Source organism: Aquarana catesbeiana, linkage group LG01 (genome assembly GCF_042186555.1).
Source record: "Aquarana catesbeiana isolate 2022-GZ linkage group LG01, ASM4218655v1, whole genome shotgun sequence".
NCBI classification, from domain to species: domain Eukaryota; kingdom Metazoa; phylum Chordata; class Amphibia; order Anura; family Ranidae; genus Aquarana; species Aquarana catesbeiana.
The window spans coordinates 751,789,718-751,809,309 of record NC_133324.1 but is presented as its reverse complement, the minus strand read 5'-3'; the positions used below and the strand labels follow the sequence as shown (position 1 = coordinate 751,809,309).

Here is a 19,592-nt window from a genome sequence, read left to right as displayed (position 1 = left end):
CTCAGTGATTGCAGTATTCTAGTCTGCATCTCCCCAAGGTAATAAACAAAACCTGGCCTGTTAGTGGGCCCTGAGGACAGGGTTGATGACCACTGCTATAGGGAATTCCTTGCCGGCTGTCTCTCCTATCCCCTGAAGCTGCCAATTGCATAACCAAACTGGAGTGCTCTGAGAATAGAGAAGTATAAACATCTTCCTTTCATAAGGTAGCTGGAATAAGATTTAGAAGTGAATAGGAGCAGGTTTAAAGCAAAGTTAGGCAATAGCCTGGAATTCTACTTTAATAAAGAGAGGACTATACCAGTGTATCCTACCTGCTGCAAATACCACTAGACAGTTTTAATTGCTAACACTTCAGAATGTGTGTGAGTTTGAGGCTGGATAGGGAGGTCCGTGAGATTTGTAGGTTCAGGTATAATGTTATAGTGTATAGATCCTGCAAACCAATTTAAAATACAATGTTTTTAGACAAAATAATACAAGCCTGGAATTTATAGGAAAATAAGCATGCCTACCACAAACCCAAGTGCAACAAGTGGTTCCCCCTCGTTCAGGTGATAAAGGAATGACCCGCCATAGGTGTGTCTGTCCAAAGGCCAGCCCACTGTGTGTTCAACAAGACCAGGTTGCCATTTCTTCTCATCAATAATCCACAGCTGAACACCACAAGAAAAAGCACTTAGATTAGCACTGGATATTTCTTTTAAGAATTATTGAACAGCTACAATACATCTGCACCTCACTTACCATCAATGTGTATTGTAAAGTTAAAAAGACCCCAAGAACACCATCCCTACAGTCAAGCACCAAGGTGGAAACATTATGCTTTGGGGCGTTTTTTCTGCTTAAGGTACAGGTCGACTTTGCCACATGACATCCCTTGTCACCGTACCCTGCATGGTTGTACTGTCTCTAAATTATCTAAAGTCTTGGGGTCCAGTCGGATTGGTTCTTTCAGACTTATGATCTACTCTATCCTGGGAGCACAAGATTGGCTAAAGCTTTAAAAGTCACCCTTGTTGATCAATTACTAGCTCTCTGACTACTGAATAAAAGTTAATTTCTAATTAGATGCTGCTCACATTCTCTGGATCCAGGGAAAGGCAGGTCATTTAAAAGCAAGAATCCATGACCCACGAGACATACAGTTACCAACCCACCAACTGAGAAGGGAGACTCACTGGACAGTGACCGATACCAAAACTCAAAACTTGCAGGAACTGTTTTTTTCTTAATATGAAAAAATACATCTTTTGTTTTGTATGGTTTAAAAAGCAATTACCTCTGGTAGGTTTTTATTGCATTTTAGTGGTCCATCAATTGCAATCTTTTTCCTCTCACTTCCCATCTTCCACTGCCACAGACAGTTAAGAAAATCTACCCAGAGAGGCAGACTGTAATAAAAACCTTACAGTTTCTTAAACCTCGCCTATTCCAAAACGAGAGAAAAGGTTTTGGCTGACAATCCAACAAGAATTGATCAGAGTAAAGAGATATTACTAAATACAATTATGGCACTAAAGACTTTAATCTGCCCAGCTGGTCAATATGTTTATGCTGAATCATTCAAATTCAGCGAGGAAGGGATAAAATCAGGTTTTTATTCTTCTGTCTCTGATAACATTTTACGAAGTAAGTAAGTGAGAGGAAACGTACATAATGAGGACAGAAAAAGCAACTATTTTCTAACCCTTCCCCCAACTCTCTCCAAAACCAACAAGAAATAAAAAATAGTTACATTTCCCTCTAGGACTTTTAGGCAGCGAAGGGCTTCCTGGCACAGCCCGGGGGAGTTGGTTTATTTTCCACCTCCCTGTCTTTGCCCTTTGGAGATAGCTTTGGGCTTGGTTTTCCCATTCCTGGTCTCCAAGGGGCAATCTCTCGTGACGGCGGCATCCCATGGTTGTCTCCAGGCAATGACGACATCACATATGCATGCATTGCTGCTTTGCATGGTGAGGTTGGGTGTACGCGTTACGTCATTATGCCACGCAATTGCAACAGACGGCGGCAAGAGCCAGTGGACCTGGCTCCTTCTTGAACACCGAGGAGGCCATGCGGGAGGTCCATCGGCCACCTTGTGTCATGCTGCGGCGGGAATGGATAATTCCATACAGGTGGTACATGTTTCATCATTCAATTGGGAACTGGGTGGAGTTATAATCTATTTATAGCCATTTATACAATAGGTTTTACTTGGGCTTTGGCTGGTTCGTGACACTCATCATATTAAAAAGGTAACAGCACACCCTTTTGTAAGCATATGGGACTTTTTACATGGCCCATATGGCATGTATATAAGTGGGGACATGTAGCATTAGATTTTTGATTAGCTTATACATAGATTTTTATTTTTACTTTAGCCGGTTTATGCATGATCTAGAGGGGCATATGTCCCACACTATAACTTGGATTAAAACAAAAAATCATTCTTTCTTCCTTGGGCAGGAGATTCCCTTGGACCCCATATGTCCTAAATTTTCCAAGGCGATTAGTCCTTTTTGGCAATTATACAAACCTTTGACTTGCTATATTATATATATATTTATTAAAGTATTCTCTAAGTATCTTTTTAACATATAACTTCAATTCTTATAGGTATTTTGCTACTTAAAGCGGGGGTCCACCCACACCGCAAAAAAAAAAAAAAAATTATTAAAAGCCACCAGCTACAAATACTGCAGCTGCTGACTTTTAATACATGGCCACTTACCTGTCCCAGGGTCCAGCGATGTCGGCAGGCGACGCCGAGAACCCGCTCGGTTCTCTGCAGCTGCCGCCGCCATCCTAGGTGAGGGAATCAGGAAGTGAAGCGTTGCGGCTGCACTTCCCGGTTCCCTACTGCGCATGCGCGAGTCGCGCTGCGCGTCCCAAGTGGTCCCCGCTCTCTCCTGGGAGCTGTGTGTTTCCCAGGAGACAGCGCGGTGGGGACGGGAAGAGGCGTAGACTCCCATGGGAGTCTATGCCGGAAGTGGGTGCAAATACCTGTCTTAGACAGGTATCTGCACCCCCCTCCCCCCTGAAAGGTGGCAAATGTGACACCGGAGGGGGGGGGGGGGTTCCGAAAAGCGGAAGTTCCATTTTTGTGTGGAACTCCGCTTTAAAACCATTAGTCCCAAGACACTGCCTTAAAAAAAGTCCTTTGTAAGGAACCTGTTTCATGTAGCAACTTCAGTTTACACTTCATGCCCCCCACATGGTTAGTATCCTAGTAATATAGTAACTACCAGCACAAGTGACTTTCCGTATTATGGTTTGGAATTTCTTGTAAAGTGCTGCAGGTGTTTGGCCATGTCCTTCCTATGACGCAGTTACCCATTTGATCTCCCGTAAGCTTTAAATGGTTCGTCCCTCCCAGATTATGGTCGGAGCAACTGAGGAAAAAATACCTACATTTGAATTGCTCTGGTTTATACCTACTATCCCCTGTGTTGCAAGGGATGTACAAAAATATATACTCGGTGAAGCCAGGGATTAGATCTTAAGTGTTATGTGTTTGGCAATGTACTGTGTGATGTTCTAACATTGTATTTTTGATCTAGATATCCCTGATCCCCCTGATGACAATTGTGATTTCTGTAATTGAAACACATTGGGATTTCTTTCTGGCAGGAGTATTATGTAGAAATTATTTGTATAGTGTGCCTGCCGCTATTAAAGGTTATCATTGCATTAATATGGGGACAAAATACACCAAAGCTCATATTTATAAGGGCCGTTTTGATTTTAACTCAACAAATCTGTTTTTATTTTTTACATCATTGTACTGGTTACAGGAGCGGCTGGTCCATTAGGGGTGTAGGGGCGCCGCCCCCTTGCAGGGTGCCAGACTTATACGTTTGTATGGGTGGGCCCAGGCACACCCCACCCACTTGTGACAATAGCAAATTGATATTCGCTATTGACTTCCGGCTTCTCCTCCTGACCAATCGGGACAGGAGGCGGATCGGGTTGGCCAGGAAGATAACCTGAGGAATCTGTGGAGGGGCAGAGCGCCGGTGACCGCCACCGATTGTCCATGTCCTCTCCATGGCTCTGGGGATGATTCTGGATTATCCTGATGCGTATCCATGCACACTCAGTCTCCGATTCTATCCCCCTCTCTCCCAATAGGATCGCACATGCCCATGACTGCAGCGAGGGGCGATCGGTTACCAGGCTAAAGAACTATGGAGAGGATGGAGCGCACACCGGAGAGATGGTCTCAGTGTGATCCGGGCAGGAGGGATTGGTGATAGGACAATTAGAGGCTGCAGTGCCAGTGTCCCCGGAATGTGACAGTCTCCTCTGCTGCATTATTCTCATCATCTGGTAAGTCCCCCCTCACCCCCTCCAATCACCCCTCTGCGGATCTGGTCCGCCTTCCATCGTCGGGAATGACAAAGTGGTGTTCCGGGAATGCAATGTCCCCGATATACGGCCAGCCCGGGAAGTTTAATATTCAGCACTCGTGTGATGGATGGCAGACATGTCCTGAGGTCGGTGGAGCGGTAAAGTTTAGGGGATCACTGCGGCCAGACATGGGGTGCCCGGTGCTGCATGACAGCCCTGCTGAAAGGACCTGGAGGGGTTTGCGCTCCCCAAAAAATTTTTTCACCAGCCGCCACCAATTGGTTGATTTATTCTCGGTTATTCTCGGTTGCCTAAAATTCCTATGGGGAAAGGTAACTATTTTTGTGTGGCCAAAGAGGATGAACAGCATTTTTCTATGTGATATTTTTCTCTTAGTAAACTAACAAGAAATAACATTTTGGCTTTGCAACTTTGTGTTGCTTGAAATACCAACTTCTCTACCAAGTACCAGAGAGACTTATTAACAGATTGGCTCAGCTCCTAGTTTTCTACTCTTCTGAAGATGTTATAGTTCAACTGGAATGACAGAGCTATGTAAAATATAGTAATTTCCCAACAAATGGCAATGCAGAGCATAGAAGAACAAGTCCTTACCTCCTTCAAACCAATAGCATATGTCTGTGGTTCACAATTCTCTCGGAGATTGAAATTCTTGTACAACTGTTTGGCTAGGTGCCCATGACAGCCTTCTCCAAAGATGGTGACTTTAGCATGGAGTTCCAGACCACGTTCAAAGTTTGACTACAGGAATCAAAAGAGTAAATATGTTAAGCCATTTGCCCTATAAAACAATATCTTATAGCTAACAAAGAATAAAAAAAAAAAAAAAAAAAACAAAAAAAAAACACACCATACAAACTAGTTTATTAACAAGGACTTCCAACTACGGCAGAATTACGTTTGACCAATTTTTCTTTCCTTTTCTACAGACAATTCTGGATAAAGGCACTTCCTCTAACATTAGGCTTTAATAATATAGCTATAGACGTGTAGATAAAAAGAGTAACCTTTAATCTGTAGTGTTTGGCTTCTTTTTTACCTTTGGTGAGCCATCCTTATTTATGCCTACATCATTTGTTGCAATGCCTTTAACACTGCCATCCTCATGGAAAAGCACCTAAAAGTAAGGAGAATGGACTTTAACAGAGAAAAACAATACACAGCCATATGCAGCCTTTCTGCTCTGATACTTTGAGCACTTATCATATGATCTTGTAAAATCAGTATGATTTTTGTAATTGGATCATTAAAAAGAATACATTCTGTACAACAAAGTACAAACCTAACAGAGAAGCCAAATGGCTGTCAAGCAACATAAAAGGGTCACTTGCCTCTGCGGCAGCATAGCCAGGATAAATTTCAACCCCCAAAGCCTCTGCTTGCTCTCCAAGCCAACTGACGAACTTTCCAAGTCTTACAATGTAATTCCCATGATTATTCATTGGAAGTCCTAGGTTTAAAAAAAAAAATAAGAAGAAAGACAAATCCATGAACACCATGATCATAAGACTTCTTGTTAACAGGAACAAAAATTACCTCATGCAGCATAAGGTTATTTATCTGAGCTTCCCCTGTAAAAGGAATGTCCTTGAAAAGTAAACAGAAATTGGACATGGAGGTTACCCTGTTACAGGCAAGGACAAATCCTATTCACTGTTGTAACTTTGAAGGACATTTCCACCTGCAACATTCTCTACTTAGTTTCTACTATTTACAACAGGAAACTATTAACAGAAAATTAACCTACTGTGCTATACACCCTGAATTATTGGGCATAAAATGGTGACATGGTATACTGGTCACTTCATATTCCAGATGGCTTCAAATAAAACACACCATGTTCCTATTCATAGTCTATACACATTTAAATATTGGGACTTTAAGAACTGCAGTGATTGACTCTTTACCCCGATCTGTGATCAGCAGAGACCTTCAAATGCCACATTGCCAAGGCGCCATACTAAAATGCCACATTTTGCCCACTTTTCGGTGAAATGCCATATTTCGCCGATTTTCGGGAAAATGCCACATTTTGTGCCATATTTTGCCTTATTTGGGCCAAGAAAAAATAAAAAATATTCTAATATTCTTCAAGTGGGACAGTAATATTTGTCAGCAATGTCTTCATATAGAAATATGAAGATTTAATACCACCTTACACAGTGTATTCCATGTGCTTGTCTGTGAGAGAGACACAGACTGTCATTGGCAGACTTCCCTATTGTTTGTGTATTGGGAGGGAATGTGGATTGTGCCTGTCTCATTGTTAAATGTTAAAGCGGGGTTCCACCCAAATTTTGAACAATATCTGTATGCCGTTTAAAAAAATTTAAATCGCCGTAATTACCTTTTATTTTTCTATTCTTCTTTGCACTTCCTGGTTCTCCTCCCGTGGGAGTAGGCGTGTTTCTAGCCTCTCCCAGACTCCTGGGAGCTAGTCTCAGGCTTCCCAGGATGCCACTGAGCATGTGCGGGAACTAGCGGTGAATGCTGGGAGCACAGCATTCACCACATCCAGGAAATAAATGCTTGTGGGCTTCAAATGCCCACAATGAAGATGGAAACTGTCTGCAGTGAATAATATAAGTTATTCTTTCCGACGAAATCTGACACAGGTGGACATATTACACACAATATGTGAGTATGTAATGCTGAGAAGAAAAGTTTGCGAATGAACTCAAAAAAAAAACAAAACAAAAAAAAAAAAAAAAACAAAAACGATAGATAGGTGGACCCCCGCTTTAATGACCTCACATTGTTCTGTCTGCCTTAAGATAAACTTATTATGGGATGTATATGTGTATGTGGATTGGCTGCTAAGGGGGAGGGGGGATTGTCCCACAGTTTATATCTTTGCGTACACTGTATGTAAAAATCCATTAGTAGGGGGGAGGACCGTAGGGAAATGCATATATACAGTATATCAGCTCCCTTTCCCACATCCTTCATACCAAGTTGAAGTGTATTACTGAAGTCATCGCTCGTGTTTTACATTTTCGTGTTTTCCTAATTCAATATGCCTAAACTTGTGTTAGTTCAAACGTAACCCTTTTCAAGAAGTGGATTAATGGTGGCAGCAATTTTACCATGGAAGGTGGGAAGATATTCTGCAAGTTGTGCACGAAATCGGTAAGTTTTTATTCAGTTTTCTTTGAGAACTCTTGAAATACACGCAAGGAAATACGCGCCTGGAACATCAGCCGACATAGAGAGGACTTTTTCAAAATTAAAGTACATCCTCAGCGACCGTCGCCTCAATTTTTCTATGGAGAGCATAGTCGCTCACGTAAAATTATACTATAATTAAAACTAAAATTGTTGTAAATACCTGTAAATAATAATAAAGTAGTTAATATGATTTAAGGTGCACCATTTAATATCCCTTTTACGATGGGAAGGGGGGTGAAAAAGTTGAAAAATAAATGCCACATTTGGCCAAAATAAATGCCATATTGCCACATTTTTTTAGTACCACATTTTGTAAAAATAAATGCCACATTTTGAAGGTCTTTGGTGATCAGCTACGTCTGAAGGACGCAGCAATCACAGATCACTGCCAATGCATGCCCGCAGGGGGTCCGCAGGAAGCGTGAGCATGGGAGGACATCATATGATGTCCTCCCGGAAAAGTACGACCGTGCTGTAGCCATCATTCGACTATAGTGCAGTCGTGAAGTGGTTAAAGTAACAGATGCCTGTGGTGAATGGTAAAAACTGCATTATTAAAACATTTCCGTGAACTTTGCCCACTGACACATCTAGAGAACTTTGACATGTGGCAGTTTGTTATGTACATATGAAAAACCTTACATCTCTGCCTGTGTTGCACTATGCTTAAATCATTGTCTACGTCTACTCGCTCAAAAAAAAAAAAAAAAAAAAAAAAAAAAAAAAAAAAAAAAAAGCAGTTATCCCTGCCTGGGCATAACACCTCTCAGCAAACTAAGCCCCCTTTTTTTTTTAGTTAGTGTTCTTAAAGCGGCGTTCCACCCACATTTTATTTTTTATCCGCTGTTATATTGCATGTTTTTTTGTTTTTTTATTTAAATAACCTTTGTCTTCTCTTTGCTGCGTGCTTCCATCTCGATTCTGGGCATGTGAAGCCAACTAGTGCTCTTTTCCAGGATAAGGTGCTGCCGGCTACCCAGCATGCACCTCCCGATCTCGCGCATTACACACAGGGCGCAGCACAGGGATTGCCTTGGGTTGCCATTACAACGGGCGTCGTCGGAAGTGCCCGCCCTGTTTTGGCAACAAACCTAATCAATCTCCACCAAAACACAAAAGCCTCAGCCTAGCACAGAGATGCCCACTGACTCCTTGGAATCATAACACATGTCCCAGGAGCCAGTGCGCCGCAGGTGGTGACGTAAATCGCCAGAAAACCATTTAGGAATGCCGAAGCTGTTTTTTCTTATTCAATATTTTTATTGTAAGGAATATAAAATATATGTAACAGTAATAGCGCAATTAGCACTGGTAGTAACACAAAAACATATAGAATCTCAAATAATCTCACAACTGTAAGAATGAGTATAAACAAAAAAAACAGTACTACAATGCAGTGGAACAATTGGTTTTAGATGCGAGTATAGAGAACGCAGAGGTTAAGGTCCTCCGAATACACATGTTCAAAAGTCCACGTGATTAGAACTATAACGCCATCAGGTGATACAATGTCGTTAGGCATCAGTAGACAAAAGGTGAATACCTCTAATGTTTAGAAAATAAATAATAAAAAAGGTAAGCAGGGTGTGTAACAGGAAGAAAGAAGGGAGAAAGAAGAGAGAGGAAGAGAAGTAGGGTCAGCCACTCAAGCCAGGCGATGGACATGATCAACAAACTTGGACAGGCCTTGAACGTCAGGGCTAGAGGAGGGAAGAGTCAAACTCAGGTGGAAGATGGTGGTCCAACCATGGCTGCCAGACTTTACGGTGCTTAGGGATCTTATCTAGTATGGTGGCCTTGATTTTGCTGTGAATCATGGCTTAGGTTATTCTACTTTTGGTCTCAATTACACAGAGTACCGAGGTCTTCCAGGCCCTTGCTATGGTTTGTTTAGAGGCAGTTATACGTTGCTGTAACAGTTTTGTCTGTGCTTTTATAATGTCATGTGTACAGTGGCTCAAAAGAGCGATAATAGGATCGGGTTCTAAAGTTTGTTGAAGTAATATTGAGGCTATCCTGAATATTTCAGCCCAAAACAGCCTCACATCGGGCAAGTCCACCAAATATGGACATGTTCGCCCAGCTCTTTACATCCAGGAAAGCACTCGGATAACCAGGTAGTAATTTTGAGATTCTTGCCGGGACCCTCAGAGTAAAATCTTCTAATTAGTCTCCACTGCTAGCATATTTTGCTAAGAGGACTTGGTTGCTGTCCAGACTCCATCCCAGTCTCCCTGCTCCAACTGTACCCCAAGATCGGAGGCCCATTTTGAGGCGTAAGAGGGTAGTGGGGGGAGTTAGGATGAATTACAAATACCTTCAAAGAGAGACAAACTGGAAAGGGATGAAGCAGGCACGGTTGTACGTAGCAAAGAGATTGGATATCTGAAGGTATCACAAGCATTCCCTTGGGGGATAAACTAATTTGCTCTTGGAGAACAGGAAAAGATTTTAGGCCCGAGTCAGTGGACAAGTCAAGTAGAAGAGTTAAATTCAAAGAATGCCATAACCTAAACAAAGCTGGGTTAGAGTAGGCAGGATACAAGGCTGGGTGGCAATAAAACGAAACAAAACGGGCAATGGGGAGAGATCAACTTAAAGGGGAGCTTCAGCTTATCCCACCGGGAGAGAGAATGTTGCACGACAGGATTGGTTAAAGGCCCTAGGTCTTTATGACATATTCAGAGGATATTGAAAACCGACACCGGACTTAAGTCTACAGCCTCCAGTCCAACCCATATAGGCACTTCCTCAGTAGCATGATATAGTGTCAATTGGGCCAGTTAGGCCTCTTGGTAATATTTAAGGAAATTAGGTACACCCAAGCCTCCCTGAAATCTACCTCTTTGGAGAATAGACCTGGGGACCCTTGGCATGGTGGAGCCCCAGATATACTCATGAACACGACGTTGGAGGGAGAGCTCGGAAAAAGTATGAGGGAATCGATATGGAGAGTACTCTAAAGAGGTATAAGATTTTGGGGAGTAAGGTCATTTTGACTGCCGTGATACGTCCAAGCCATGAGACACATAGGGGATGCCAGGTACCCATCAAGGATGTGAAATGGGAAAACATAGGGAGGTAATTTGTGCGGTATAGATGGGCAAGGGGGCTTGTCAGCTTAATGCCTAAGTAGGGTAAATAGGGAGTGGCCCATTGGAAAGGGAAGTGGGCCTGGATATGAGATACCTCCTCATTCGGCAGCGACACATTAAGCGCCTCCGATTTATGGCGGTTAACTTCCAGACCTGACAGATGGGCAAACCTGTCTAATAATTTGAACAGGTTCTGCAAGGTTAAAATGTGGGGAGGTAATAAACAGCAGGGCATCATCCGCAAATAGACATAATTTGTTGTGGGAGGAGGCTACCTCACAACCCCTGGTATCAGGATTGGCACAGATTAACAATGCCAACGGCTAAATGGCGAGGGCAAATAATAAAGGGGAGAGGGGGCAACCCTGTCTAGTCCCCCGAGCTATCGGGAACCTTTCAGAGCAGAATCCGGAATATTTGATATACGCTTGAGGGCGAGTGTATAAGGAAGTTATCCAATGTAGAAAATTTGGGCCAAATCCCCATTTCTGCAAAATGAACTGCATATGTGTCCAAGAAACTGTATCAAATGCCTTCCTAATATCGAGTGATAGCAGATGCATGGGGAGCCGGTGAGAGCGGGCCAGATGTTGCATAAGAATGACTCTACAGACATTGTCGCGATGGTATGAATCCCACTTGATCTTTGTGGACCAAGTTCCCAATGAGGAGATCTGGCCAATATCTTAGCTAAAATTTTGATATCTATATTAAGCAAGGGAATAGGCCAGTAGTTCGACCAGGCAGTGGTATCCATATTGGGTTTTGGTATCATTGAGATATTAGCTGTCAATGTGTCGCTGCCGAAAGCATGTTGACGCAGTAATGCATTAAAGACATTTGCCAGTAGTGGGGCAAGGCTACCCTAAACTGTGTGATGAGACATATGAAGGGTCTTTTCAGCTGACTCAGCTAATAGTAAGTCTAGCTCAATTTTGGATTTATCCAGAAGTTTATTCTGGTTGGAGGGTTGGGATTGGAAACAAAGAAAGAGGTCACGATACTCAGACTCCAGCTGCTGCAATCAAGATTTTTTTATCATGATTAATCTAAGAGGAGACCCGAATACAAGTTCCTCCAAGGACAGGTTTATTCTCCCACAAAAGAACCGGCGATACATCGGGTATGGCATTGTGCAGGAGATAGTCCTTTAAGGGAAGTTGAATGTCAAAGCAGTATGACTTATTAGTCAATTGGGCTTCATTCATACACCAGGTCCTGTCTCTAGATTGCAGGTTTAAAACACGATATAGAAGTAATTACTGCACAATGGTCAGACCAAGGAATCGGTTGGATACGAGATCCAAGCAGAATGGGGGAAAATGCCACCGGAAGAAGAATATGGTCGATTCTCTAAAAGGATTTGTGCGGGTAAGAGTAAAAGGTGCAATTACGTTTCAGTGGATTGCATTCCCTCCAAGGGTTGAGGAGGCAAGCCTGTTGTAATAATTTACGTATAGATAGAGAGAGGGGGGGGGGGGGGGGATGCGCTTCGGGTGCATAAGGGGATTTGTCTAAATGTGGTTGCAGGACTTGGTTAGAGTCACCGCAGAGAATCAGAGTCCCCTAGCGGTGAGTCTGGACTACTTGGAGCAAATGGGAAAAGAAGGGATTAGGGTTGTCATTAGGCGCATAATAGGAGACCAATGTTACTTCAATGTCTTGAAGTGGACCAACTATAATTATATATGATTTCGGCATGAGGAGTGAAAGGTAATAAAATGATAGAAAGCCAACAATACCCCCCAGTGTTCCATGTTTGCAGAGGCCAAGAATACCTGTGGGTAATGTGAACTAAAATAGCGGGGAGCTGATCGTGCAGCAAAATGGGTTTCCTGGAGGGCTACAATTCCTATCTTTAGAGAGGTAAAGGACTGGATGGCCTTGACCCGCTTATGGGGGGGGGGGGGGGGGGGGGGGCGGAATTGAGACCCTTGATGTTTAACGTTAGAAAGTTTAAAAGGTGCCATGGAGAGATCAGGGTGGAATAAGCAAACTTTAGGCCCGGACATCTGGCTCGGGGGAAAAAAAAAAAAGAAGATAAAATAAGGAAGAAAAGTAAAAAGTAATAGTGAAATAATGCTTAAGGAAGCATAAAAATTGTGTGTAAGGCAACATTCCAAGCAGCAACAAATATAAACAGGGCGTTATTGTACGACCAGTGAGGTGTTCCAACTCTCAGGGCAGACCAGCTGACTAGAGTGTAGGAACACACAGAAGAGGAAGCGCAATGACTACTCCCCCGTAGCATCTGGGATGAGCAAGCTAGTGCAAATAACAATCTAAAACAGTTGAATGATAACATACCAAACATAACGGAACAGCTGGTATCAGATTATACCCCTTTTCTGGTATTTATGCTTTTTTTCAGTAAGATGCACGGTAGGGAAGGTGGGAAGGAAAGAAAGGGGAAGAGGAGGGGAGGGAAGAGGAAGGGGGAAGAGGAAAGGAGGGAAGAGGAAGAGGAAAGGAGGGAAGAGGAAGAGGAAAGGAGGGAAGAGGAAGAGGAAAGGAGGGAAGAGGAAGAGGAAAGGAGGGAAGAGGAAGAGGAAAGGAGGGAAGAGGAGGAAGGGGAAGAGGAGGAAGGGGAAGAGGAGGAAGGGGAAGAGGAGGAAGGGGAAGAGGAGGAAGGGGAAGAGGAGGAAGGGGAAGAGGAGGAAGGGGAAGAGGAGGAAGGGGAAGAGGAGGGGAGGGGAGGGGGGGAGAGGAGGGGAGGGGGGGAGAGGAGGGGAGGGGAGAGGAAGAGGAAGGGGAAGAGGAAGGGGAAGAGGAAGGGGAAGAGGAAGGGGAAGAGGAAGGGACGGGGGGGGGGGGGGGCAAAGCTGTTTAGCTGTTATTTTTTAGGCATGTATGAAGCTGATGGTGTAAAGATGAAAATATGGGGGGTGGGAACTCCCCCTTTAAGTGATGAATGTGCCTCCCTGCGTCTCTCTGAAGATCTTTCATGGGTTTCGGTTCCCATAAATTCTGGCCTGTTCCTAACACCCTAGATGGCAGAGGTGGGCTCTATTTGGTTCGGTCTCTACAGCCAGCAGGCCAAGAGGTACTGTACCCAAACCCTGTTTGCAAGAGTGGGGATAGCCTGTAATGCTGTGGGTCCACACTGGATCCTGCAGACAGCAATCTCCTGGACACAGCGTACCAGTTGAACTTGCTGACAGGGTGCTCTACAGGTCCAGGAGAATGATCCCCCAATGGTCTTGCGCAGGTTGAGAGCAGTTGGAGAGGAAGGAAGGGAGGGTGATAGAGGTGGGCTCCGGAATCTCTCAATCATGTAGGAAGGACCCCTACACAGTTCACCCTGCAATGGCCTCCCTGCCCTTATCTGAGATTTCCATTGTCTCAGGGGCACAATCCTTCACTTCCTTTGTGTCATGGAAGGAATTTTCTGTAGCCGTTTCTGATCTCTGAGATCAGCCATCAGGAATCTCACGGATTTGGAATGCCAGGAGTGCAAACGTGGGCAGTCTTCTTTTCCTCCTCCCCTTTTGAAAAAATGATGTGGTGTCAGGGTAAAATCCTCAGAATGAGGAAGAGGAGCAAGCTATCAAGGATCAGGAATCCTCTGTGGACGAGTCCTCCCCATGGAGAATCTCAAGGTGCAGGGCTGTCTCAGACACAGAAGACTATGGTGAGCTTCTTGGCAGATGTGGTGTGCACTAACCTGAAGTTATCAAATCCTCTTCTAAAAGTACTGGTTTTGGGTCCTAACGACTGCCAAAAAAAATCCCAAGTCCTTTCTAGTACACTCACTTACAGAAAGTGATACATGCTGATTCGATTCATCCAGAGAAGGTGTTTTTACAACCTAAGTGTTTAGCTCACCTGTACCCCACGGAAGAAGAATTATATCTACAAAAATATGAAGGTCCTCCTGCTGTTAACTCAGCCACTTCCTACTTGAATAGGACCCTGATGGTCCAAGTGGATGAGGTCTCAGTCTTTCAAGAGCCACAGATATGGTTGGTTAGAGGCCCTCTTCTCCCTAGTGAGAATGACTCTGCAGTCTGCAGTGGGAGCTTGGTCTGCTTGCTCCATTCCACAAATTAAGACCCAGAGGATCCTGCCATAGGGCAGCTCCTGGAGGATTTTCAGAGAATCTTGGGTTTCTCAGTAGATGCCTTGAAAGATTCCACATGGCAGCTTTAAAGGATGGGTACCATATCTGTTAACACAAGAAGGCTCCTACGGCTCAAGTATTGGTTGGCAGAACTTCTCTGCAAGAAGCAAATCAAGGTGCTGTCCTTTGAGGGCAAATGCTTGTTTGGACAATCCTTGAATGAATTAATTCAGAAAACAACTGTGGGTTTAAGCATGCGCCTACCCGTAATGAAGGAAAAAAATGTGACTGGTCAGAAATCAGAGATGCCTTTGGAAGCCAAGAAGGAGTTCCCTTCGTAAGCAACCAGCCTTAGGCTCCAAGCAAAAGCCTACATCCCAGGTCACTAAGAAGCACAGGACCCTCCTGGTCCTTCAGTTCTGGAGGCAAATCTTCCTTACGGTGAAGGGGCACCTCCACTCACGTGGGTGGGGGATGTCTATTGGTCTATGCGGTCAACTGGGCCTACAGTGTATGAGTGTCCCTTGTGCTACACTGATTAACAGGTGGATGAGTGGAAGTAATAATACGTGAAAAGGGTCTACAGTGTTGTATTTTCCCTCCACTATGGTCAAAGGTTTCTTCAGGTTTACTTTGCGCATCATCTGTATTATCTAACACTTTATACAGTATGTGAACTTTGAAGTGTGTTTTACATATTAATACACTTGTTGGATTTATTATAATTTTGCCTTATTTTTAACACAGTGTCATTTTGTTAGTAATACTCACAGCTTTTTCACCATTATTCTTATATCACTTGATTACTGAACGCTTTTGCTGTGAATAGGAGTTTAGTGGGGGTAAAGCTGCGCTACATATTTTGTTACTGGCACACATTGAAATGAAGAGTTATTGCTACCAAGTGATAGTTTTCTCCATGGAGTGATTGTGATAATTGCACAGATTGGTCCGAGAGTTTAAAATGGCAAATATCAAACTAGACCAAAACCCCAAATTGGGCATGAATTCCTAATAAAAGAATCTTCAAATTCTGCTCTCCTGATTCACAGCACATTTTACCTGGGAGAATTGGAACTGGTATTCTGTGCTTCTCTGTTAGGATTCCAAACTTGTCTCCGGTCACCTTAGTTTGCAGAGGAGCCTAAGAAAGAAGACTTGGTTTTTAGAGTGCGCCCATGTAAGAAGGTGAGAGCACAGACATTTTTATCATTCAACATAAAACGATTAATAGACAGTTATATCAAAAAGTAACCAAACATTGTTTATTACTTTACAGAGATTATAAACGTAATTAAATACAAAGTCTAGCAAAAATTGGTTTAATGGATAGCTTTCTCAATAATGAAAATTATAATAAAATATACTGATCTGAGTATATACCCCTCGCTCCTTCCAGTCAGGGAAAAGCTCATCCAGGGCTCGGGCCTCTAGGCAGGCCCCCGAGAGTATATGGGCACCAATCTGGGCTGCCTTTTCTACCAAACAGACACGGAGCTCTTTATCGTTTTCAGCTGCAAGCTGCTTTAATCGTATGGCTGCAGACAAACCAGCTGGGCCACCTCCAACTATTACCACATCTGCTTCCTCTGCAAACCGTTCCATATTGATCCCTGCACAATGAAGAAAAAAAATGAGGGGGTCAGTTAGAAAGAAAAATCTTCAGTAATCAATTAAAGAACATACTGAACCTTATTTGTAGAAGTTTCTTCAGTAAGAAGTCTTCTTCCTGTCAACTACTCAGGCTATACAGAGCATTCTTTCACTGTAATATGAATGAGAGAATCTGTTTGGTTGCTGTGGGCAGCAAGAACAGGTTTTCATTGGAAATTTTGATGAATAAGGCCAATTAAAGCCAATCCATGGCCATTTTCTGGCTCACCTGAAAGACAGGCACAAAGTAAAAAGAGGAAGAAAACTAGCAGATATGTTAGGGACTTGGCTTGTTATGAGGGATTGCTGCCTACTGCAACTCTGTTGCAAACATCTGTAGGGCTTATTTTAATGCTACTGTACTTTACTTGATAGACTAAACTATCAGACAGCAACTTAGACAGTGCCATAGAGTGCCACTTAGTGCCATACCCACTGGATTAATTGTAATCCCATAGTCATGAGCAGGCAACACACCAGGTGTGGGTTACCTCAAGCACCATGGGCAACTCTGGAATTACACGTGGCCAAAGCTATTGGATAGATGTTTTCTGAGGAAACCTTCAGTTTTTGCCTCTTAATTCAGCTTACTATATACATTAAGGAAGAGGAGCCTTCAACAATTCACACCAATAACAGCTTAAGACATAGTACCTTCCCATCTGTTGTCCTCCTCACGTGAGCAGATAGTGTAGTGTGTAGTGATCCTTGGTACTGTGGATGAGGACCGTCTCTTCATGCATAGTGAGGGCAGAAATGTCTGTAGTGGCTTTAACTGATGTAAGTACTGGTGTGCTGCAGATAAAAAAAAAAGATAAAATAAAGACCTGCAGTTATTCAACAAATATAACAAAATTGGTAAACTGCCTATTCTAAATAAGAAATGCCACTCAGAGATATGCATACACACACCCACATATATCTTTTTCCATGATTTCCTCTGTGTGGCTGGGTTCAGTGAGGATATTGGTTTTCCCATCAAATTTTTGGGGCCGATTTACTAAAGGCAAATAGACTGTGCACTTTGCAAGTGCAGTTGTCCCAGAGCTTAGGAAATGAAGGGAAGCTCTGCTGGCTTTCATCATCCAATAAATTTGCAAGCAAAAATGCTATATTTTTTTTCCCCCTTGCATGCGATCGGTTATTCTGTGCAAAGAGAATTTTCACCTCAACTACTAAGCTCTGGAGCAAATACACGTGCAAAGTGCACAGTCTATTTGCACTTAGTAAATTAACCCCTTTGTTTATTAAAGCAAACCTTTAATTGAAAGGAGCTAAAAAAAAAAAAAAAAAAAAAAAAAAAAAAACTTGGGAGGCTGAGAACGCTGGATGCCCTGCTATCATGCTATGTTTCTTCAATACAAATATACACAGAGACTTCTGACTTTACCCTGTCTTTCTCAATCTGCATAACTGTTCTGGGCCAATGATATGATCACCCATATTTTTCTGAAGACACTTTAGGTGTGACATGGCAAATAATTTTATTGTGCCAGTTCTGACATATTTTTATATTACATACTGTAAACAACTGCTTTTTCCAACAATTTTCAAAAATACGCTAACTGGTCTGACATTGGAAACATGATTACACCAGTGACAAATAGGGTAACCTTGGTTAAACACCATTTAAATAATAATAATAATAATCTCTTTTCTATGAGGTCTGCACACATCCGCTGTAGTCTGTGCTTGATCAGTTTACTCTAAGAGCACATCTTACGCTGTGACCATACAGATGGTTCTGAGAATTAAAACAAACGTGTGTTTTGCCCATGCAAGTTTGCCTTAATGCGCACTTCCCCAGGCTCCACTAGCACCATTTAGCCGCCAGGAGTGAAGACAATGCCTTGTACTTCTGTATGGAGAAGCAGATAACGCATTCCCTTTATTCCCCTCCTTCCATGTGACAGCATTAATGCTTGGCGATTGCCTGCTCAGGCTTCCAGTGATATTACATGGAAGTGAAAAGAGTCCTTAGCCCTGTATAGGCTCCAACTAGAAAGGCCTGGAAACGTAACCAGCACCCCCTTGTCTCGCTGCCAGTTGTCAAAAACAGCAGTGAAAGGATGCAGGTTATGTGCTAATCTTGGGGCTGGCACTGAGTGAACCTGTTATTTTGCCCTACATTACATATGCCAAACACAAGGCCCTCCAGGCCTTGTCATGTGGCCCCCCCACCCAGTTTTGCAGCTGGATCATGGCAGAACTCCATTCTGGCACCTTCGGCTCTCACCCTCCGCCCCAACTTCCTGCCATCATTTGTAAACACACAAGCCTTCTGTGTTTACAAGGGACAGCTATGCTTGCAACGGCTTTCGGATGTAACAGATCCCTCACAATGGGGTAAGTTGGGGACAGCTCTCCAGAATCTGAGAGTGAGAATTATCTCCCTACAAGGCAGCACCAACCTACACGAGGTGGTATAACAGAGCCAACTACACGGGTAGTAGAGAGAACCGCCTACATAGGTATGAGAGAGTACTAACGCAAAAAAGCTCTGTATGTAATGCACCCCTAAACCCTGCATTCTGTACATAGCACACCTCCACACTCTGCACTCTATGCATAGCGCACCCCTAAACCTTGCACTCTATGCACACAGCATACCTGAACTCTGCATCCTGTACGTAATGTACAGCAGAATAAAATAGTAGATGCATAGTCTAACATATAGAACTGGTCCTTTGAGGGGCAAACATACTGAGTTGCCCCTGCCCTACATGTTCACTTTGGCCAAAGAAAAGCATTTTTGGAAAGTGTTACAATAGACTTACACAATACACCTATCCTTTAGCTTTCGGATCTGGAGTTCATTTACTAAAAAAACTGGAGCGTACACAGCTGGCCAATCAGCTTCTAACTTCAGCTAGTTCAATTAATCTTTGACAAAAACATTAAATTAAAAAATAATGGTGGCCGATTTGTTTGTATGCACAGCTACACCAGATTTTGCACTCTCCAATTTTAGTAAATCAACTCCATTGCCTTTAAAAAAAAAAAATCAGATAGTTTAAGCACTGCCAACAGCAACCAATCAGCAGTCAAACCAGCAGCACATCAAAAAAAATGTAGTTGCAGGTGTTGATGTGATTTCTGGTTCTAATGGCTATTGTCACAGAAATGGTGGCTGCAGGACAGCATCCAACATGTTTCACGCACTTTACCAATGTTGCCTGTAGACTGTGCCCAACAAATGTAGAACAGTGTACTAATCTGTTTCAGCAGGCACCCAAAGCACCTGTCAAGTTTCCCATTATAGC

The 19,592-nt window shown here is 43.1% G+C and overlaps 1 protein-coding gene across 1 annotated transcript in view; it reads right to left on the bottom strand.

Annotated features, from left to right (window-relative positions):
• The window catches only part of ETFDH (electron transfer flavoprotein dehydrogenase), a 48,173-nt gene that overhangs the window by 12,390 nt on the left and 16,191 nt on the right, over positions 1 to 19,592 (bottom strand). The window contains exons 2-8 of the mRNA XM_073605833.1: positions 16,984 to 17,124; positions 16,060 to 16,289; positions 15,739 to 15,820; positions 5,685 to 5,803; positions 5,393 to 5,470; positions 4,948 to 5,094; positions 516 to 656 (exon numbers count right to left, since the gene is read on the bottom strand). Of these exons, the coding sequence (XP_073461934.1) occupies positions 516 to 656; positions 4,948 to 5,094; positions 5,393 to 5,470; positions 5,685 to 5,803; positions 15,739 to 15,820; positions 16,060 to 16,289; positions 16,984 to 17,124 (938 nt within the window). The remainder of the gene's footprint in view (positions 1 to 515; positions 657 to 4,947; positions 5,095 to 5,392; positions 5,471 to 5,684; positions 5,804 to 15,738; positions 15,821 to 16,059; positions 16,290 to 16,983; positions 17,125 to 19,592) is intronic.